This window comes from Rhipicephalus microplus, unplaced genomic scaffold, assembly GCF_043290135.1.
Source record: "Rhipicephalus microplus isolate Deutch F79 unplaced genomic scaffold, USDA_Rmic scaffold_90, whole genome shotgun sequence".
In the NCBI taxonomy this organism is placed as follows: domain Eukaryota; kingdom Metazoa; phylum Arthropoda; class Arachnida; order Ixodida; family Ixodidae; genus Rhipicephalus; species Rhipicephalus microplus.
The window spans coordinates 527157-550484 of NW_027464662.1; the positions used below are offsets into that span (position 1 = coordinate 527157).

Consider the following 23328-nt stretch of genomic DNA (forward strand, 5'->3'; position numbering starts at 1 on the left):
CTGTGGTGGGTGCGGGGGGCCGGGCCGTCGCTATCCGAGTCGTGGTGGATTAGTTCTCGCACGGTTCGGTGGGCCTTCTCGTTGAGGTTTTGAGGGATGGTTGTGTCTTCGACGTTTAATTCCCCCATGTGCGCCGGGATCCACTTGAGGTATTTGGGTACAATTTTGCCGTTCCGGAAGTCTTCTGCTCTGCGGTTCAGGATTTTGGCTGCTTTGGTGGAGACCCATCCCTTTGTGAAATTCCTAATGACCATCTTGGAGTCACTGATTATTATTCTGTCGTGTTTTTGACCATTGACTACGGCCAGTGCAATGGCCATTTTTTCCGCTGCCTCCGACGATCTAGACCCTACGGAGCCCGCGGTCAAGCTCTTCTCTTTTGTGTCTACGACCGCCATTGCGAAGAAGGAGCCATGCACAACCCTATTACTGATATTATTATTTCGGGAATACCGGGCGGCGTCTACAAAAAGCACACCTTCCCGCGTGCCGTGGTTTTTAAGGATCATTTTCGTGCGGCTTTTTCGCTTCTCAACGTTGTGTGCAGGGTGCATATTTTTGGGGATGTTTTCCGTAATTATCGCGGACCGGACGTCTGGATGAATCTGCGCCTTGGGACCTTTCATTCCGTGGTAATTAATGGAGATGTTCTCTATGATTTCTCTACCCGCCATGGTTCCAGACAATCGTTCGAGTTGCGCTATCCTTTGTGCTTCAGCGATCTCGTCCAGCGTGTTATGTACTCCGAGTTGTAGCAGCCTTTCGTTCTTTGTGTATTGCGGTAGACCCAGTGCAGCTCTGTGCGCTTTTCTAATCAGCGAGTCGACTTTGTCTTTCTCAGCTTTGTTCCAGTGGACGAACGCCGCTACGTACGCGACATGGCTGATCGCGAAGGCCTGGACGAGTCATACAACGTTTCTTTCTTTAATGCCCCTTCGTTTATTGGATACTCTTTGTATTAGCCTAACGGCCGCCATGACTTTCTTTTTCAGGCGCGTTATAGTTTCCCCATTGGTTCCCCTGGCTTCGATCCAGAGACCCAGGACTCTGATCTTCTGAACCAAAGGTATCGCCGTGCCATTTCTAGTGGTTATCTTGATTCTTTTGTGTAACTCTGCTACGTTTCTGCAATGTATGCCTAGTCTTTTGGGGTAGTATAGTAGCAGTTCTGATTTCGCCGGTGAGCATTCCAATCCGGTGCCATCCAGATGACTCTCGACTGCATCCACCGCCTCTTAAAGTCTATTTTCCATCTTGCCTTCACTGGTGTCTTGCAAAGTCCAAATCGTAATGTCGTCTGCATAAATTGTGTGATTGATGCCTTCGATTCGCTGTAATTTTTCTGATAATCCCATCATGACGAGGTTAAACAGCATCGGTAACACGACGGACCCTTGCGGTGTGCCAGCGCTGCCAATGTCCACTTGGATGCTCTCCTCCTCGTCCAGTCTAATCGTGGCAGTTCTTCCCGCAAGAAAATTTCTGTTAAGTATGTACTTGTACGTGCGCTCGCTTGTACGAGCACTCAGCCATTCGTTTTAGAATGGCTGAGTGCTCGACCATGTCGAAGGCCTTCCTTAGATCTAGCCCAATTATTGCCCTCATGCCTCGTCCAATGAGGTCTGTGACTTGCTCCTTTAGTTGTATCATGGCATCTAGTGTGGAGAGCCCTCTTCTGAAGCCGATCATGTTGCTACGGTATGCGTTGTTAGACTCAAGGTAGCCGTTAACCCTGTTCAGGCAAGCATGCTTCATTACTTTACCGACGCAAGAAGTCAGGGAAATGGGCCACATGTTCTGATTTTCTAGGGGTTTACCCAACTTAGGAATGAGGATCCAGTCGGATTTCTTCCATTCGTCGGGTATCTTCCCGTTTCTCCACCACTCATTTATGAAGTCTGTCAAACGGCTCGTTCCCTGGTCGTCCAGGTTCCGGAGCATCTTGTTGGACACATTGTCGGGACCTGGAGCAGACTTGGTCTTGATAGTCTGCAGGACCGCCCTGACTTCTTGCTGTGAAAAGTCTCTGTCAAGATCTTCGTTGGGAGAACCCGAGTATTCCTGGTGTTCGACTGCCGGGGGTCTGCCGAGATGGAGCTTGACGATTTCATCACCCATCTGATGGATGTTCCCTTTATACCTGTGTCTCAACTTGGTCATTTCCGCTTTCACCGCCGTTTTGGTGGCCGACGGGTCCAGCAGGTGCTTGAGGATTTCCATGTCTTGCTTGTGTTTATGTTGCCGTCCATGGCATCGCACACGTCGTCCCATTCCTGATGGGATAGCTGGGTACAGTGTGTTTCGATGTGTTTGTTTAGCTCGGCGAGTTTTCTCCTTAAATTTCGATTGTGTTTTTGCCTATGCAGCCATTTCTGAATAGATTTTTTGGCTTCGACAACGTGTGCAAGCCTGCTGTCCATCCGCATTGAGAGGGTTCCGCCACACTCATCTTCCTCTTCTCGTCGAGCCAACCAGTCATCCCACTCCATTTCGGTTGTGGCTTTTTCTACGTCTCGTAGAAGTTCCCTGCTCCATTCTTCTATGTTTTGATGGGTCCCTGTTCTTTCTCGTTTCTGCTTTTGCGGAATTTGTCCCAATCTACGCGCCTGATTGTCCGTTTGCAATTCCTGGTGGGAGGATTGCATAGGGCGATGCTGAGAATCCTGTGATCACTTCCCAAGTCTTCAAAGGTGTTTTTCAACGTGATTCGCTCGGCGTTCTTGCAGAGGGTTAGGTCCGGCGTGGTGTCTCTGTGCGAACCTACACCGATTCTGGTGTGCAAGGCTGGCTCATTCAGAATGGTTAGTTCGGCCTTTTCGATGAGGTCGGCAAGATTTTTTCCTTTCTTCGACGAGTGCCCATATCCCCACTGCGTGTGTGGAGCGTTAAAATCGCCTCCAATAACAAGTCAGTTGTCGCCTGCGATGTTCACCGTTTCGTTAATTAGTTCTTCGAAATTATGCTTTAGGCCCTTTTTAGAAGGGCTGCTGTATACGTTTAGGACAAAAGTGCTGCTCTCCCTTTTGCTGCGTGGCAGGACTTTTATAAGAATGTGGTTCATATCCGTGACTTGCTTCGTAATGTGTGGGATAGCAACTAGCCCCTTCTTCACTAATGTGGTCACGACTATGTCTCTCTCTTTTCCTTCTGTGCGTTGTTTGTGGGTGGCATACCCGGAAATTTCGGCGTGGTCGAATGTCTCCTGCAAAATAATCACGTCACGTTTTTTTTCTTTTTGTGGTGATTTTGATTAGTTGCGCCATCGATGCTTTTTTATTAGAAAAGCCACGGCAGTTCCACTGCCATATGACGACTTTTCTCATTTTGGTGCCCGCCATGTCTAAGAAATTTTCTTCTCTAGCTCTTCGAGCCGCTTGTCGTATTTTAGTGCCAGCGCCTTACTCTCCGCCTCACTGTCGCTAAGTCGCACGACCAGTATCTCGAACATTTTCTCCATTTTGTCCGACAGTTTGTTTATCATGTCCTTGAGGACGTCTGTTCTTTTCGTGCTAGAACGGGGCCTCTTGACCTCTTTTTCTGAGTCATTTCGCTCTTTGGTCTTTGTCAGCGGGATTTTTCGCTTGGTGCCTGGTTGCTGTGTTTCCACTGCTACCATTTCTACCTCCTCATTCTCTCTCTCCCCTGTGGTTTTGGTCACTGGCGTGGAGAAGGCCGCGATGGCGGTAGACGGAGGTTACGTCTGTATCTGCATCTTCATGAGTATTTCATTAAGTGTTTGCTGTAGTTCATCAATTTTTTAGCTGATTCACTGTTTTGCTTTTTCTAGCTCCTGTTTGAGTAGCTCGTTTTCCGTTCTGTATCTCTCTGCGCGTTTCTCTATGTCTCTGTAATTATCCCTAGCGTTACTATTATTGCCAGACCTTGCCGAATCGCGATTGGCCACTACGTCTGACCAGCCCACCTTGTCTGGCGTCTTCTGTTCTCCTTCCTGCTTCATTGTCGCTTCGGGCGTCCTTCCCCTCGAAATGGATCTCCGCCCGCTCCTGGTCCTGGGTCTGCTTCTGGACCTTGACCTCAAGCGACTTAGTCCCCAGGCTCCCAGCCTGGACTTGGATCTGGATCTGGACCTTGATATGGGTTGACGGGCTGGTTGTGTGTTGCTGCTTCCCCAGGTGTCCTGGTCTGGTGAGTCGGCTTCCCGCTGAAGTTCTTCCTCGTTTCTGCTCGCACCCCACCTTCGTTGCTTTACGAAGTATGGCGTCTTAAATTTAGCCCTGCAAGTCCGGTCTGCTGTGGGGTGTGCGTCTCCGCAGAGCTTGCACTTGGGAGTGCATTCATGGTCTCTGGTAGGATTTTTGGCACCACACGCCGGGCACAACTTGTCTGTCGGTCTTGGGCACACATCGGGCCTGTGTCCGAGCCTCCCGCACTCTTTACAAAAGTCTATTTGCTTCCGGTAGAGGGAAACTTTCATCATGATGCTGTTGAAGTAAGCCCACATGGGGACCCTGTTGCCTTCGTACAGTAGTATCATGGTGGTCGTGCTCCCCAGTCTCTTGGCATACGCCAATGAGGGGTTCTTCGCGTTCACCAGTGCATGCATGAGCTGATCATGTGTGTACTTCAGGGGAATGTTGTGGATTATCCCCTTGGCCATGTGTTCCGGTGCCAAGACGTACGCGTTGGTCTCGTACTTCCTCCCGTTGATTTTTAAATCCTTGATTTTGACAAATTTCGTCACCGTCTTCTCATCCGGTGTGCTGATCACCAGGATATTTTGTGTAGGGTTGGGGCAGATCGTGAAGATTTTGTCGTTGCTCACACCTGCTTCTTGCCATATCGCTTCGTCAAGGCTAGCTGTGCACGTGTGTCTAATGCTCAGCCCGTCTCTTGGTCTGACGATTATCTTGCTGTCATCTGCAGGTAGCCTCGGCATCTTGCTTGCTTGTAAAATCTTGCTCACGATGCTCTTCCCACCTCTGCGCGTCGGACTTCTCGAGCGGGTGCCTTTCTGTGCTGTCTCTTCGCCAGAGCTGACACGGCCCTTCCTTTTATGCGTGACCTCGATCTAGCCCTCCGCGTCGCCGTCAGCGTCTCGTCTCGTTGGATCCCTATCGTCCTCTCTGGTATCATTACTTAGAGTTTCCCCCACTTCTGCATCATCTACGTCCATTTCGGAGGTGCGTCCGATCCCTTGGCTTACAACTCGGCACCGTTGATCACCCTTCCCGAGGCCGGCATCGGCCTTGTCTGTGTAGGCTTAGCTGGACACACTTGTAACTCGGGTGGTTTTTCACATCGAAAAAGCTTCAAAAAGAGTCTCTCACCTAGGTTTTTGGTGTCAAAGCGTTCGGATGGACCCGCTCTATCCGGTGGTGGTCGATTGCCAGGTATTTGACTTGATAAAACTGCGGAACCCATTCATAAAAGGCAGAGCCGACGTTAAGCGCGTCCGCAGCGTTGCGTTGCCCGGCAGCGTCTCCCTAACTCTTCAAAGTGCGTTTAACCGCGTACGCTTTGCATTAACGTGATAGCCTTAGAGAGCTCATGTCGCAGAAATCCCGCCGTCAGCGTTGGCCTCGTTGGCTGTGAGCGAAAAAGCAAGTTAAAGAGATCGCCGCTACTTCTGTACGCGTGCGCACGCTATCGCACTGAAAAGCCACGCATTCGAAAAAAAAAAGCTCAAGGTCACGTTGAGCGGCAGTTTCTTTGCCCCTGCGACCTTGCCCTGCTTAGCTTCCAGCGCTTTCTTCGGGACGAGAGAAGAGATAGTGCAATTGCAGCACGCGACAAACCTTTGTACCTCCACTCGCACTGGACGGACTCTTAAAATTTTTGTGGCGTTAAATTCATGAGGCAATAAGCTCTTCTAGTAATTTCATTTCATGGTTACTTTAAAAATGTTTCAGGGCCCCTTTAACGCATTTTGTTCGACAGGTGTCAAGACGAAGACGAGCCCATTCAGCGATTTGTATAGGCGCATTTGGGAGGCCTCAAACTACGTCAAAAAAAGCCGGGATAACGCAGCCACCGCCGCTAAAAACACACAGGAACTTTCAAACAGCTCTAAAAATGGACAATTCTGTCCATCCGGTGGAAAATATATCATACATTTCCAGAGGTGTTGATCAAGCAAACAGCTAACGCTTGATAGTATGCCGCTATGTGTGAGCCTCTTTACGGCCTCCGAGACGGCGAGCGCGCGGCGTATATTGGAGGCCATGCGAGTCTTTCCTTAGATCAAAAACCTGTATGTGCCATTCGAGCGCGAGTGCTGGTACGAACTACTGAGTGCATGCGTGTGCGCGCGCGCGCGTGTGTGTGTGTGTGTGTGTGTGTGTGTGTGTGTGTGTGTGTGTGTGTGTGTGTGTGTGTTTGTGTGTGTGTTTGTGTGTGTGTTTGTGTGTGTGTTTGTGTGTGTGTTTGTGTGTGTGTTTGTGTGTGTGTGTGTGTGTGCATGTGTGTGTGCATGTGTGTGTGCATGTGTGTGTGCATGTGTGTGTGCATGTGTGTGTGCATGTGTGTGTGCGTGCGTGCGTGCGTGTGTGCACGTAACAAAACATAATAAGTATGCACTTAGTTGTTGAAGGGCGCACTAGGAGCCGGATTTCGCTACTGCGTTCAACTCTTAAAGGCGAAGCTTAAGGGTCCCCAATATTTGTAAAGCAGCTGTTTCCGGCCACTTGCTCGAGGAAGCAGTGAGGTATAGTAGAGGTGCGTGTGGGGACTGCCTGGCCTTTTCGGCGCTCGTTAGAGAAGACGGAACGCAAGAAGAAAACTTATTTGCCTATTTGGTGTCACGTGATGCAAAAAGGCAAGAAAGAGTTTTCCGCATTCGCCGCTGATTGATGGTCTCACGCTTAATGCACACATATACCCTATAAAGTGGACGGGTGGATAAGTGCCACCGTAACTCAGTGCATTGGGCGCGTAACTCGAAGGTCGCAGGTTTGGATCCTACCGGCTACAATCTTCGTCGACTTTTCTTTATTCACATTTACATTGAAACTAATTCTAATAAATATACTTTTTGTGGTAATATTGTCTGTTCGTTCTCATTATTATTGTGTCTAAAAAAGTGAAAATGGCATCAGACCATTTCCATGTGTCACATCATTATCGCAAAAATATTTGAATATATTAAATAGCAATGACCCCTTTCTTTTCAGTAGTTCTAAGAAAGTGCTGCAATTTGTTTCGAGCTGTGGCATATGTCCACGGCATTTTTGAGTGTCCATAGCCTATTTTCTTTACTACTATATGACCTGTTATTTCACGCCGTGGATGATGTCAATCAGTGATTTGGTGTCACTGTTTTTTTCACCGACGCCGAACGTTTCGCTATAGGCGAAACGTTCGGCGTCGGTGTCACGAGCGGTCTTCATTGGATGTGCCATCACTTACGTCTTCATGCAAAAACCACATAAAAGATCGCACTGAAGTAGGCAAATATACAGCAACAATGCTATTTGTCGCGGCCACGCTCTTTATGTTCCGACATCGCGCACGCACATGTACGAAGGATTCACTACCGCCGCGAATCCATGTTTCAAGTCGTATATGCCATCGTGCATAGTTTTATAGCATGCGTGTCACACACGTGGCTTCACAAAGAATAACACGTTTGTGATTTTGTTAAAGACGCGGTACACGCGTTATTCACTCGCCGCTTTGTGCGAATAAACCAGAGACGAGACTGGTCTGATGCACTTTTTTGTTTTGTCAACACGTGGTAAAACCTGACCCACAGAACAAACTCTCAGAATCATATTTGAGCAATTCTGGAGAGCAATACGGACGTGTTTTTTTTTTAATTGTGACGCCAAAATCACCTGCAGAAATGATCCACATGTGAAATGTTTCAAATGGCAGCGTAAGGGGTGACATTTTGGTCAGCTGGTTAAACCATCTTCATGCTGCCGGCCCTTGTAGACAAAACTTAATGACTACGAATCGCTAGCTGAAGCGAGTTTTACAGTAACGTGAGAGCACGCCGGGGTTCTTGCATAGCCCCGATCAGCTCTCCGAAACCGCTTCGGAAAGCGTGGTAGCGCATCTCTCACAAAAGTTTCGTGCGACAACGCAAGCATACAAGTCTTCTCGGCTCCTCTAGAGCAGCGATGAAACACACTGAAATCGTGGATGAGCTAGGTTCAGCGTATACAGTTGCAGAAAGTGAAATACTTGGTCACACTGCGGAGGTTGTAAAGCACGCACAAATCGTAAATGCTCACCTTAGCGAAGTAAAGGAAGAAGAGCTGGTTCTGAGAGAAGCGCACCCGGGGCAGCGAGCTGAACTCCGACTCGCCTTCATAGCGGGCCATGAACGTGCGATAGGCCTGCACAGAACGGGAGCACTCCCTTTGAAGACTTCCTTTAAGCGAAGGAAATCGGCGATTCAGTCTGAAATCGGCTCCGAATGCTATTCTCCGGACCGCATGCGCAATACCATCTGCTAATATTTAGGAGTCACGATTGAAATATACTTGCTCATTGCACACTCCATAAGATACGCAGCACCTCGAGGTAATCTCATGAACGCCCATGACTCGCACATCGACGCAGGAAAGGCCAGACCTTTTCCGGCTGATTTCATTGTCTTCGACGAAACAAATAATGCCCCTTTGGCTTTAATTGTTTCCTGTTTTCATTAGCTGTGCGCGAGTGTGACTCTTTGCAGAGGTGTAGCTACGAATTTTTTTCCGGTGGTGGGGTGTGTGCGAATGGAATTACCATACCTTACCTACGTTGGTGCGTGCTGTGTATACATGCGTGCGTCTATATACACGAGGGTGGTCGGATAAGTACTTAGACTTCAAAGAAAAACAAAAATTTTGAAATGATGTCAATTTATTTCTCAAGATAGTCCCCTTTCAACTATGTACACTTAACCCAGTGATCTTCCAACTTCATGACTCCCCCAGAAAAATACGTTTTCTCCCGAGCTGCAAAGAAGGCTCCTGTGGCAGCGATAACTCTTTCGTTCGGCTCAATTTTTTGTCGGTCCAGTGACTTTCTCAAGTTGGGAGACACAAAAAAGCCATGGAGCTATTTTGTGCTTCAGCGACACGGCTACGATGTATTGAAACACAGCGCACAAATTCAGTTCTCCTTGAGCGCGTGTACTCAAACGCGGCGTCGCGCGCACATTCCCGAATTCGGAGCCACGATCGAATCCGACCTCTTAATTGTATGATGTGCACTCTGCGAGGAAACACGGATTTGTGCGCTGTTGACTAGGCACGCAGAGCTACGGAGATATTCCGTGCTTCGACGATACGAGTCCGATGTATTAAAACGCGGCGCACAAATTCAGTCCCTTTGAGACCCTGGAGCTTTGCAGACACATAGCGCCATCTGTCACCGCAGTTTCAAGTAGCGCACAGCCCGACCCCCTTGCACAGTTTGCAGCGCAACCAGGTGCAACAGGCGAGTGCGAAATAACGATTGAGCTAAATATTAGGTGTCTTTGCGCATTGGACACCCAGAAAGAGAGCTACGAATTTCTCCCCGCAAATCCGACGCATCATTGAACTGGCTTGAAGAGCTCGCTTGCTCACTCGCCAGAAAGACGGCGAAAGGAGCAGACGCAACAGCTCGAGCCGCGCTCTACGAAGCTAAACTGTTGCGTTGTGAATAGACACGGACGTAAAAGATGTCAGTTTCACCAATTTCTGACGTTGTTGTGAAGCAGAACGGCGAGAGTGCGGACCATGGCGCATGGGCTGGGTACGCGAATCACCCACTTTCTCTCGCACGAGAAAATGCGAGAATGTAGGTCTCCTGCTATTGTCTTGGGTAGCCTTGATGGAGAAGCGTGGTAACATTATGAAGCTCAATGGAGCCGCTGACTGCGCGATAAACATCGCACACGCCCCGACCACCGATAATCTGAAATGGTGGCCATCACACAGCATCACGCACGTAGCCTTAGAAGGCTCTAAGTTCCGGTTTTAACTAGCGAATGCTAACACGTACGCCATGTAAGTATATCGCAAAGTGTTGTGCGCGACCCCAATGAAATGTTCCTTGCCGTTGATCTGCGCGATTTTCGGATGTGTATTGGAGGCCTCCGTTTTGCCTTTTGTTGTGCACCGAAAAAGCGGACACGCCTGTATTCGCATTTGCAGTATATAGAAACGAAAAAAAAAACAAAACCGTCAACAGAACTTCTGGGATACGTAATAAAAACGCACAGGAAGCGAGAAATGCAACTGGGCCATTAGCTTCGTAAATTGCTCGCGTAGTACGTATACTGTAGAGTCATGACCAAACTTAACACATTTAGGCTTACAGGAAGCACGTCGGAGAGCTTGCTTCGAACTCGATGTCATGCTATGTTCGCTTGCATTTAAATTGCCAGTTGCAGCAGGCGGAAATAACTGAAACATGTATTGCATGCTATCCGCAGTTCGCTTCGATGAACCACCTACTTTTCTGAAGCGAGGCTAGGCTGAAGAAGGAGATTTCGAGGTTCCTTATCTTCAGGAAAGCGCCCCTGAACACCAACAAAGCGGGAGGGTTATGGACGTTCACTTGCTGACGGCTCTCTTTGCATAGCATGCAGTTATGTCCAGCGCGGCGACGGCGGCACCGGTGGCAGCGTTTTTCGCAGCGCCTCCTGGGCGGAGTATGACCTTTATACGCGTCGTTTTGCGTGTATTCCCTACTTCTGAGAGGCAATCGAGTTCGACCTTTTATTTGCTCAGCGGGCACACGCCCCGACTTCTGCAACACTCCATTCCGTTCAATAATACGGCTGACGTCGCACAAACACTCGCGAAATGCACCACGGATGACACAGAGCCCTCACGGAAAAGGCAAAGCTACAGGTGCATATTTATCTGTCAAAGCTGGTGGCAGTCTGGCAATGCAGACTCCCCAGTCTGGCAACTGACTTATGCAACTCCAAACAGAGCCTTCACTACCTTGCCCATCGCATACATGAGCATGTTTACCTGTGTTCACGAAGGTGAAACTCTGACACAACCCGATAGTATTCCTACCTTACGACCCGACGTTTCCAGTCATTTGTGTCTCAGATGTCCTACTTCCCTTGTAGTTTGACACGAACGGTTTGAAAAAGTTGGCGCCATTTTGCAGCCGCTGCTTGTTGAGCGTCCTTTTTCCTTCTGTCTGGCATGTTCGTCTATTCGTGGCTCTCACCGCGTGCCAGGCGACCTCTTGTTCACCGCTGCCATCAACTCGTGTTGTCGAAGAGTTGGAGTAAGACCGAGAGATGTCAGGTTTCGAACGAGACAACAAACTATACGCCTATTAGATGGGAAGCAGCTCTATCACTAGCCTGTGTAAGGCTGCCCATCCATGTCTACGTGCCAACGCGCCGCATCGCGTTCCCTCCGCCGCAGTTGTTGGAACGATGCCAAGTCGGTCGGTCAAGTCACAGCTGCGCGTTGACGTCACTGTCTCCCTCAACCACCGCAGGTGCAGGCTCCTCCCAACTAGAGGTGTGCGTCGAGACGTCGGCACGCCGGCGTCGACAGTTACTACTGCGCCGCCACCGCCGCCGCCGATGTACGAACTGATTAGCGCGCCCTTTATGTAGAGTCGCGGCTACTGTTAAAGGGAACACTAACTGCGGCTGTGGCGCTGACTGCGCTTGCGCTGCAATATTTAGCACGGCGGCCATCGTGGCACTCCGTGGAGTGCGGTGACCCGCTTCGCGTCCTCTCTAACAGTGGCCGCCATTGTACGAAAAACGTTCTTTCAATAAACCAGCCTTTCTATGGGAGATTATTCTGTGATCAGTAAATCGTTAGTCCTTTCTTAATTATTCTGTAATCAGTAAATCGTCGGTCCTTTCTTAATTGTGCCCTCTAGCAAACACATTGCGATCGATTTACCTGCCGGTTACAGTTAAATAACTGGACCAGAAAAACTTTTTCTGTGCTCTCAATAACGCATACAGGTAATGTTGGATTCCAAATTAATGTAAATTTTAAGCTAATTTTTAAGTTCATTGAAGTTAAGTGAATTCACGTCAGTGAAGGCGTCAATGGCGGTGTTTGGCGAGGACTTTCATATTCTGGCTGATGATGAAGTCTATAGACTCCCTCTCACACAATATGTATGAATAAATGGTGTGGACAGTCAGTATTCGAATAACAATTAATAGAACTATGAAAGCGAGCTAAGGAACAGCGACAGTTCAAAATAGAAGATCTAGGCTACTGAATGTAGAAGAGATTCCATGAGTATGAATCCAAGCCGTTGGTTATATTGTTCAGCCGTCTAAATGAGCAAAAGCCAGCTGTTTGTGGCATACGTATTTAGAAAAGTCAATTATGGAACTGGAACACAGTCTTTACTGAAGAAAGAATGGGGGAAAACACAACAAATGAAATATGCTCTATCAAACAAACAAGTCTCTCTTGATAGGTTCAGCAAGGTCAGGAATCGGGCGAGACTGGGATCACCAAAAACTTCGTGTGAAGTACTGGGCAGAACATGAATGCATGCGGAAAAAAAATCTAAAGTGTGGGAGTGTAATGTGTTGTGTTTACTCCGTTTTGTCATGAACTCGCCAGACAATCGAACCGAGCTATCTGCACCTTACTTCAACCGTTTTATATCTCTCAGTAAATTCGGCTAACAACTAGACCTAGATGCCGATTTGTCCCAGCAATGTTTGAAACAAGACAGCACTAGAACAGCTTGCTGTGTTAGGTGCTTCATAACATTCGGAAGAAGAGTCCAACGAAAGACCCAAAGACAGCAAAGGAGAACTACCACACAGAACCAGCATTGGACTTCAAACACAATGTTCGTTGCAGAAAGCCCACCCACATACAACCCAGCAACGTGTGCATAAATAGGCTATCTGAGTCATTTCACAGATGCACACCTAAAAGTGCACAAGTGTTAAGGTGTCACAAACAGCTCACGTTCATTAAACACTAGAGTCTAGACGCTGCCGTACAATCACTATGTAGCAACGCGAATTCTTTATCTGCAAAGAAAACTGATGGATGATTTACACATGATTCTTTGCCATATTTTGTTTTATTTTGAAGGCTATAAATACTTTACGTTCAAGCCTATTTTTATTCCTTTGCCAATGACACTTATTGATTTGAAACCAGGAACGCAGAGCCATTGCAGCGCAGAGGTGAGTTTCCACCAGTACCCGTAGGGAGTATAATGCGCTGTTCACGCAACATGTCATTGAAGCTGGTCAGCTCTTCTGACCTTTGTAGACACGGCCGCATAACAAGAGAAGTTCGAAACTCACGTACGTCTGCACTGCAAAGGCTGTAGCTGCGCGCCCGATTTCAAATGGGGGTTTCATAAAAAAATGGAATTGAGAAATAGCATGTACCATAAATGTTGCGAAGCCTTTAAAAATAATAAAAAAGGCAACGTGACATATGTTATGCAAACCGCCAGTTTTTAGTCAACGGGCGCACGTGGCGTTGATATTTTGGCATTTTGTGGAAGTGCGCCGTTTGCGACACCTTTACATGCCTAATTATTGGCTTTGTATTGTTAAATGTGCAGCGCACTGGGCTCATATAGCCAATTTACGCATGCGCTGATGATTCACGCGTGTGGGGGATTTTTTAAATAAATATTTTGTTGTTAGCCCAGCACTGGTCCTGCCTGGTTCTTTCGCTGTTATCGTGCTTTTGGTCGGTTTTTTTTATAAAGTATACTTTGCTAAAGGTATCACGTTTACCATCATGCAAGTGACGTAACGACTCTCCTCACATGCTTCCTCCGCTGCCGTAAATTTCCCATCATGCGCATATACGAAATGATTTCATCAACGCACGACGCGATCTATAGTAGCATTCTACAGCACCAAAATCTATAGCATCATTCATACGCAAACAATACAGAACAAATAAATTTTCTTTCAACATTTTGTACGAGGCATTGTCACGGGGTCGTGACGTGAACGAAGGGTGCAGACTCCAGGTCAAGGAGGAAACTCTTTATTCGGGCCGAACTTGTGCCGCCGCAAAAGGAAAGTAAGGCACTAGCACTGATAGCAGCGAACAGGGCGAACAGAGCGGTTGCCGTCGATCAACTTAGAAGCGGTGAATTGTGTCGGCCTTTATACACTTGCCATCAAATATTCGAGCGTTATCGCTAGCGGCGACGTATGTTCCAGAATAATCTGTAATGTTCACAAAGTGGGCGTGGTCTTAACAAAATGATCTACTGCCACCCCGAAGTTTCTCGAACAGTGTAGGCGTGGTTTGCGCTGAGAATTATTGGCAGTGAAACGATGCGATACCAAATCTTGAGGACGAAACGTGGCATCACCCTCTCCTGAAGAAGGCATCGTCTCAATGCTTAGAAGAAAATACGAAAGCAAGATTCATAAAAATAACAAGGCAAAAAGTACAACATAATAGGCATAAGCAATAAATCACAATTATAGAGAGACAACAAATAATACAGTCAATATGTTCCTTCACGCGCATGAAACGGTTTGAGTCGCACGACAAGGACGACTTCAGGTCGTGCACGGCGCCGTTGAGAGTTCGTGATGCCATTGGGGACAACCTCGTAGTTGAGTGCGCCGAGACGTCCAACTACCCTAAATACGGTCCGAAGTACCGTCACAGAAGTTTTTCGCGCAGTGCTCGTCGGCGTATCGGGCTGCTATTCTACGTAGCTTCGTCGAAGATTGTAACGGTGGCTGTCCAACCTCTGCTAATTTTTTATGCGCAGGCGGGCGAGTTGTCGAGCTTCTTCGGCGCACTGGAGATAGACAGTCACATCGATGTTTTCTTGGTCGCTGACGTTGGGTAACACGGCATCGAGCATCGTGGCTGGGCTTCTTGCGTACACCAGCTTGTACGGCGTCATCTGCATCGTTTCTTGGACGGCCGTGTTGTACGCGAAGGTCACGTGCAGAAGAATTTCGTCCCACGTCTTGTGCTCGACGTCGACGTACATAGTGTTGTGACTTGCGCCAGAGCTGAAGAGTAAGCAGCGCTCTTTGCATCCTCAAACAAGTAGCCGACCGGCCGGCTGCCTTTGACCGCCAGGCATTGTCCCTCCTAGACGGAGGGTGAGACGTCGTGTCGCCACGACGCCGTAAGGCGTCCAAGAAAGGACAACAAATACAGCATCTTCCTTGAAAGGGACCGCGGCAGCCGCCGCAAATCGCCCCGATAATTAAGCCAGGATTTCGGCAGACCCTTTGAAGTATGCTGTCATGAGCTTGGGTCCCCTCGACCAGCGCCACACACACGACGAGGAAGAGCCCCGCTGGCGCCACTTTGGACAGCAGAGTCACGCCTCAATATTGTACGTTCACGTGGACCGTGCACGCTCGTCCCTCTCGCCAGTTTCGTGTGGTCTGTGATTGGACAGTACCATCTGCACGTGTTCCCTGATCTAGGGATCTGGGGAGCACATACCCTTTATAATGAGCTACCCGGCTCATTCGAAGGAGCGCCACGCAGAGGAACGCCAGATTCGAGAGCTCGCCATGCAAGAAAGAGCTCGTCATGTACGAGAGCTCACCTTGTGTATAACGTAAATAAACCCTCATCAAGTCTCTCTCCCTCCTGCTTCGACAACTTCATCCAGGACCTCCGGTGCCTGCAAACCCCGGTCGTAACAATGGCCGGCATATTGACGATGGTCTTGTTGAGACGCTCGGTGAGGCCATTTGTCTGTGGATGGTAGGTGCTGGTCCGGCGGTGACTTGTGTGGCTATACCTCAGGATTGCCTGAGTTAGGTCCGCCGTAAAGGCTGTACCTCTGTCTGTGATGAGGACCTCTGGAGCTCCGTGACGCAAGACGATGTTCTCGACGAAGAAATTTGCTACCTCGGTGGCATTGAAAAGTTAGATTCAGAGATAGTTCAACTCAAACAATCGCTTGGTCAATGCAATCAGAAAATTAATGCTTTAAGCGAGAAAAAAACCGCATGCTTAAAAAGGAGCTTCGAAAATTTAAGAACCCAGCAGCATTTACACATGCAGTAAATATCCCCCTACAAACCGTGCCTGAAACACCTCTGGAACAAATGGAGGAGGGTGCAACCCCCCACCCCCTAAACGTGAAGCGGAAACTTCGGATAGTGAGGAGAGATCTACACGCACTACTATCAGTGATCCAACTCTTGTGGACCTGATTAAATCAGTTGAAGAATGCAGTGCATGGATGACCACAACATTTCGCCTCATACCTACACTCACCAATCGTGTAGATACGCTTACTTATTACAACAGCAAAATGAGCACTTTAAGCAAAAACTGATAGCAGTGGGGTCGTGTACCTCCTCGCAGCCATCGAACGGAATGGCATCCGGAACTCAACCATTGCTACCCATTTTGCCAACCGCCGGTTGGATTCAGCCGTCAACATTTATACCTCCCCCCTTCTCACCAATGCTAAGAAACCTACTTACATCATTTCGCAGTAGAATGGTCGAAGCTACACGAATAAATAAGCTGTTTTAACCCAATACGTGCATGATAAGAACAAGCCAGATATAATTATTCTACAGGAGTTGCATGCTTTCGCCAAATTAGAAGAGTACCACGCAATTGGCTGTGCCACTGGAGATATTACCACCCTTACAACCCTGGTCCGCAGAGACCACTCCGTTATACAACATGATACTAAAATTAGGCACATCGATAACATTCAATTGAACTCATACCACACCGCAAAACACACACTAGCATCTTCATACTTAACATATACAGTAACCCTGAACACAAAAAACACAGGTGTGGCACCTTCTTTAAGAGCGCTCTCAACATCAATGGTTCGAATTTCTTTATAATAGGAGGCGATTTTAATGTTCTATATACAGCTTGGAGATATTAGTATGCTCACCCAAAAGGTCGCGATCTCTGGCTCAACACCCAAAGCGAAGGCTTAACTCTCATCACAGAGCCTGCCTACCCGTGGCTGCACCAGTTCTAGCAAGGACACTACACCACATCTCACATTCGTCAAACGTGCCCCCACAACAACATGGCATAACACTCAAGAGACATTAGGTAGCGACCACTACATCATTAATATCCACATCAAAGGGGGCCCTCCCCAACAGGCAGGAAAACAAAACATAAGCTAGTCGACTGGGCCAAGCTCCACAAGTCACGAAAAAATAATGTCTCGCCCATCGATGATATTGAACGTTGGACCAACACTTTAAGACAAGACATTGATCACGCTACACAAACAGTGCCCCTAGAGGCGCACCTTGAGGAGATTGACAGCCGACTTCTACATATGTGAAAAGCGAGACAATCACTCCAAAAGAGATGGAAAACCCAGAAATAAACAGGAACCTTCAGAAACGTATAGCGCTCCTCAACAGAGAGATAGAAACATATGCTAAACAATTAAGCCAGCAACAGTGGCATGATACTTGCAACTCCATGGACAAGCAAATAGGTTTCGGAAAACATGGCACCTTATCCGTCATCTATTATACCCTGAGAACAACAAAGCAGTCCACCGTCAAAATATCAATAGGCTCATCCATGATCACACAGGCACAGAGGAAGAACTCTTGCGAGATATAGCAAATACACATATCTCCCAAGCGCTTCCTCAACTACACCCAGATTATACCGGTCATACAAAAGCAACTCTTGACGAGGAATTTTCGGAAGCAGAGATTCGTGCCGTACCACACCGCCTTAATACCAAATCCGCTCCTGGTTTTGACTCCATTATGAACAAGACACTACGTAACCTAGAAGATGAATCTATTAGTCACCCTAAGGACTATATTAACGCATGCTAGACGTTTACGCCTAGCATGCGTTAACGCATGCTACAGGATGTTTACCCCTACAATGGAAGGTTGCCAAGATTATTCTTATCCCCAAACCGGAGAAGCCACTGAACATTCACAACCTTAGAGCCACCTCTCTAACTTCCTTCGTAGGAAAACTCATGAAGCACGCCTTCTTAGCTCGATTAAAGACAATTAGGTTCTTCCGTGCCCTGTTAGGTTTCCAAAGGCACCTTTTTTGCCAGGACACTATGCTTCAATTGAAGCACCAAATCATAGACACCATGACTCCCTCAACCAAAGCTATACTTGGTTTAGATCTTAAGAAAGCATTCAATAACGTTACACACAGTACACTTCTCCAACAGGTTAACGCTTTATGTCTCGGAACTCGAACGTATATTTATAATCACGACTTCCTTACAAACCGACAAGCTGTAGTCAAAGTGGGATACCCATAGGAAGCGCAGGAACTCCACAGGGCTCCGCAATATCTCCTTTGTTGTTCAACTTAGCTCTCCTCGGTTTGCCCTCAAAGCTGTCCATGATTCCCAGGCTTCATCACAGCATATATGCAGACAATATTACCCTCTGGATATGTGATGGCAGTGATGGCTCTATAGAGAACGGCTACAAGAAGCGGTAAACGTAGTGGAACAATACCTACACGGAACAGGGCTTTTGTGTTAGCCGGAGAAGTCCGAACTCCTCTTATACCACCCAAAATTCAGAGGCAGACCACCCAAACAGTATAGTCGAACAAGCTCATACACAGACATTACCCTGAAGACAGCCGATGGACGCGTCATGCCGACTGTCGATAAAATACGGGTTTTAGGACAATTGGTTGAAAGAAAAGGCGCAAATGGTGAGACAAGCCGCAAATTAGAAGCCAAAGTTGCGCAAACGATGTGACTCACTGAAATAATAAGTAATAAACATCAGGGCATGAAGGATTGTAGTATTCTCCGGCTTATGCACTCCTTCGTGCTCAGTCACATTACTTATGTCACTGCCTACCATCGATGGTTCGCGGGGGAAGACCTAAACTCAGCGGGCCCATCAGACGAGTTTACGAACAGGCTCTAGGGCTTCAGCACAGTACCAGTACGGAACTCCTTCTTAAACTAGGCCTTCATAACACACTCGAAGAAATAATTAAAGCGCAACAGATCTCGCAGTACGAGCGCTTGAGCAATACGAAATCAGGTCGCCAGATTCTCGACAGTCTCGTCATTTTTTACCACGCACAGCATGGTATAAAATGCGACATACCACGCAAACTCCGCACTAAACTCACGACATGCACCCTGAACACAACAAAGGTAGAAGAATCAGTAGAGCCAAAGTTATGCTCCGAACTTAAGAAAGCAATAAGGAGGCGGTTTTCGTCAACGCAGCGCGCTATCGAAACTATCATCGTTTTGTTTCTGCGGTTGTAGACCATACGCACAAATGCATAACCAGCTCTTCAATCAATACGAATCACGTGGATACAGCAGAGTAAGTCGCTGTCGCGCTCGACATAGCTCACGCCGATGCCCAGTATATTATCAGTGATTCACAAACAGCAGTCCGAAACTTCGCAAGTGGTAGGATTTATCTAGTGGCACTGAGAGTCCTTGCTAAAGGCAAAACCCGCTCTGACGACCAAATTGCATGCATTCTCTGGTTTCCCACCCACACACCCGTCGACCACACGGAGGTCAATCTTAACGAGGTGGCGCACGACGTGGCTCGAGGCCTCACGTTCCGGGCAACGTCAGTGGTTGACACCACCCGTACGGACTCTCTCGTGGAGGAGTGGGAGTGGGTGGATAAACTTACCAAATTCAACGACATTATCCAACAATATAGACTTCAAGGACGGGAATACTCCCCGCCTCACCCCGAGCTCAACCAGGCCCAGTCCGTTCAATGGCGGTAATTACAAACAGGCACCTACACTAATGCCGTAATTACGAAAAACATTTACCCCGACTTGTATATGACCGATCCGTGCAAGTATTGTAGTAATAGGGCCCCGCTAGCGCATATTCTCTGGGAGTGTCCGGCACTAACTGGCAGTATGAGAGGCGCGGCTTCCAATGAGGACCTTCGGGAGCGTTGGCGGACCGGGCTGCTCAACTCAAAACCTAATAATCAACTCTGGGCGATCGAACAGGCCAAGGAAGCTGCTGAGAGACATAGTCTCTCAACCAACTCCTAGGCGGGAATACAGCCCGGAAACCTGCAGGAAGTGAATAAAGTTTTCACACTCCACTACGGGGTCTCTCATAATCATATGGTTGTTTTGGAAAGTTATACGGTCATTTCAGCGACGCAGGCGGCGTCATGTAGCGGTGCTCCGAAGCTGTCACACGGTGATAAAACTGCAGCGAAGTTCGGTCTCTCAGAAGTCATAAACCATTGAACGCGTCTTCACGCTCTGCGACGCTGACGTAAACGCTCTCGACATCACCGTCTCGTCCGCTGTTTTGACCCTCCGCTGCGCCACCTATAGTCGCTGGAATGATCGAATAGCCAATATATCAATCAGTCAATTTTCTCTCCCTTATGAAGTTTGAGAGTTGGTGACCCTGTCCCGAATCAGCCTTGCCTAGATTTATTTCTCGCGCAACGCAGCCTTTTGGTTCCGAGCGCCGGTTTCTCTTTATATTTTCGACTTCCTCACGTATCACTCCAACTGAGCCCTGACAACGTACTGCTTTTCTCTCAGCCGTCCTTCGGGTCTCTCCTTCGCTAAACTGCGTTCGTCGGCTGGTTTGACGACCTTCCTCAGCGTCCGACGTGGAAACGCAGCTTGCGCGTGCATGTGCTAGCAGAAAACAGGATATTTTTCGCCCAATGACAGCGTCTCTAGTATACGCAGCGTCGTTTGTATTTCTGCAGGCAGCGTCAGTTGACGCCATGCTAACTGTTCTCGTTAGTGGAAAGGCACGGACAGCAGCACGCGAGCGTCTGTTGGTGGTTTGCGGGCCCTTTAAAAAAATACCCTAGCGAGCCCCATTCACCGCGTAAAACTTTCTCACACTCCACTAGAATGTTGCCGGGTGGCAATATCATGAGAATACTGACCTTGAAGGCCGCTGGCAGAGCGGTCGAGCCGATGACGAGCTCCCGGCTGAGCATCTGCGACACTGCCAAGCTGCTGGCGCCCACCTGCGCGCCGTCAGAGACTGTTCGAAGCGTGTTCTCGATAAAATGCGTTCATTGATTGTCCGAACAAGCTTCTTCACGCTGCCTTTAAGTTTTTTCCTCAAAGGCGGCAGTGAGCGCACACTCTCACGTTCGGCTTAAAGCCCGAACCACACGAACGCTCTATACGTACGCTGCCTGAGCGCGCGTGGTACGCGCGCTGGGGGCTGCGCATGCGAAGTTGTGCGCCTAAACGCTCTGCGTACGCGAGTGTCTGAGGAGATCTGATTTCGGCCATGAGACGGCGCGCGCCTAGCCCGCGCTGGCCGCGCTTAGAGCCCCGCATATTGTACACGACAAGTACACTCACAGCCACATTGCATATGCATTCATTTACGAGCTCTAATCATACATGTTTCGCCGTAATATATCACTGCATGAGACCACTTTGCTCTATTTCGCACGTCGTGTCGTGCACATCGTAGCGATGCACATCATGCACTCGTGTGTTCTCGTGATTGTCTGGCCAAGCTTTTTAGTGCTGAATAGTTTCAACTAGCAGCCCTCATTAGACTCGATCGCGTCGCGGTGGAATTGGCGTAGCTGCCGGCGATGCACTACGCGTTGTGCAGTGCACTCGTGTAAGCACTCATGTTTTCTTGGCCGTGCTAAATGGTGCGGTATGGTTCTGTCCGGCACCACCTGCACTTATGGAGAGTGTTCAAGTTCATATAACTCACTTCGAAGCACACAAACACCTCAGTACGTGGCGCCACCCACTATTCCCGCCTGCTTATAGGGTAAGCGCGCGCGCGTGTGGGTGGACATTCCTTGCGAGTCGCGCCCGGAGTATGATGCGCGCTGACGCGCTTGCGCTCGCACAGCGTACGTGTGGTTCGGATTTTATCGTCGATCCCCACTTAGCATTTACCGGAAAATGGCGCCCTCACTTCGGTAGTCTGGGTGGCATTTTTCGAGTTTTCTTAACTATAGATTTACTATACGCATTCCAGTGAAATGCACTTCACAGACATGTGTATTGACAGTGGCAAATTAAGGAAGACCCTCTACAGGTAACCAAAAGACAGCCAACAATATCAAGGTTCCGCTAGCAATTACCTTCGACACTGCAAACGGGGACATTCGTGTGACGGGCGAGGCGTAAGCGTTTACGATGACTGCGTTCCCCCTTTAACAAAGAAATAAACTGTGCGTGCACGACGCTTTTAGCAATTAAGCTTTAGCAATGAAATATCAAAAATAGGTAGAAAAACAGCTCTATACGAGCACAGTTGAACCAGCTGCTAGTATTTCTAAGCAAATACTCAGATGCATCCCTTAACAAAAACAATGTACCACGCAACAATTGCCCAATATGAGCAATCAACGAGCTCCTTATGAAGAAAGGGCTTCCCCAAGTGCCGTGTATCGCGGTAATAGGAAATTAGGACGCAGTCACGACGAGGGCAAGAATGAAGAACCCCGCTGAAGTTACTTCAGTTTTATTAGACACAGTTTTTTCTCGCATATATGTATAAGCGAATCAACCACATTATTGCGTATGCCACAAGATTAACGCTCTTGTTTCTAAAACCTTGTGGGGCCTCGAAATGGGAAACACGTTCTCGGAGCAAACGGACACAGTAGGCAAGGTTGGACCAAACCAAGGCACATTTATTAAACTACTTTTACAACGTCCATATTGTCAGCCAAATGAATACATCACTAGTGATCCACACACTAAACAACCTTACACAATATTTTCATACGCTAAATAAACATAAGGACAAACACTAAATAAACATGAGGACAAACAAAGTACCGCGAAGGCGGCGTCGCGAACGCTCGACTCGCCACAACGGGAAACGGTCCGCAGTGCCGTTCCGATGAACCCACTGCGAGAGGCACCCGTTTGCGCGCCTATACCGCCACACGCCAAAAGAGCCTCTCTAATCTTTTCTGTCCGCCCACCTAACCTGGTCGCAGGGCGTCGCTGCTGGTGCACTAATCATAATGATGATGACGGAGATGAAAATCACGTGCAAGCATTGCGCCACCTCCCGCTCAGCGCTGTCATCTCTAAATGCGGCTTATCAGTGGGACAGGAGTGCGCCACCAGGCGCAAACGACCTTACAAAGGCTGATAGCACGCCCACAACCTCTCAACTTTGTTTCAAGCCATATACCGAAAAAAAATTATTAGAGAATTCAGCCACACAAGCTATAATGAAAGATGACAACGCATGTCCGAAAAAATCATGAACCAACTCCCCGAAGAAAACAATGATGGGATGCGAAGCAGCAGCGGTGCGCACGCCGTTGACCAGGCTGAAACGGGCATCGACGCGGGTGCTGGAAGAACGGTCTGAAGCGAAATACGGCGTAGCCTTTGCTTGAGTAAACGTTTTTTAAACGCAAAGGCACGGGAGGCGGGTTATGGGTTTCGTGTAACTTTCATCGCAGATAAACGAGCCGAAAGAGTGCTTCCA

General features: G+C 48.3%; 1 protein-coding gene across 1 annotated transcript in view; it reads right to left on the reverse strand.

The window, feature by feature from the left end:
* LOC119184197 (neprilysin-1-like) overlaps positions 1-23328 on the reverse strand; it is a 312286-nt gene that overhangs the window by 130827 nt on the left and 158131 nt on the right. Inside the window, exons 18-19 of the mRNA XM_075885224.1 lie at positions 20780-20863; positions 8196-8300 (exon numbers count right to left, since the gene is read on the reverse strand). Coding sequence (XP_075741339.1) covers positions 8196-8300; positions 20780-20863 — 189 coding nt within the window. The remainder of the gene's footprint in view (positions 1-8195; positions 8301-20779; positions 20864-23328) is intronic.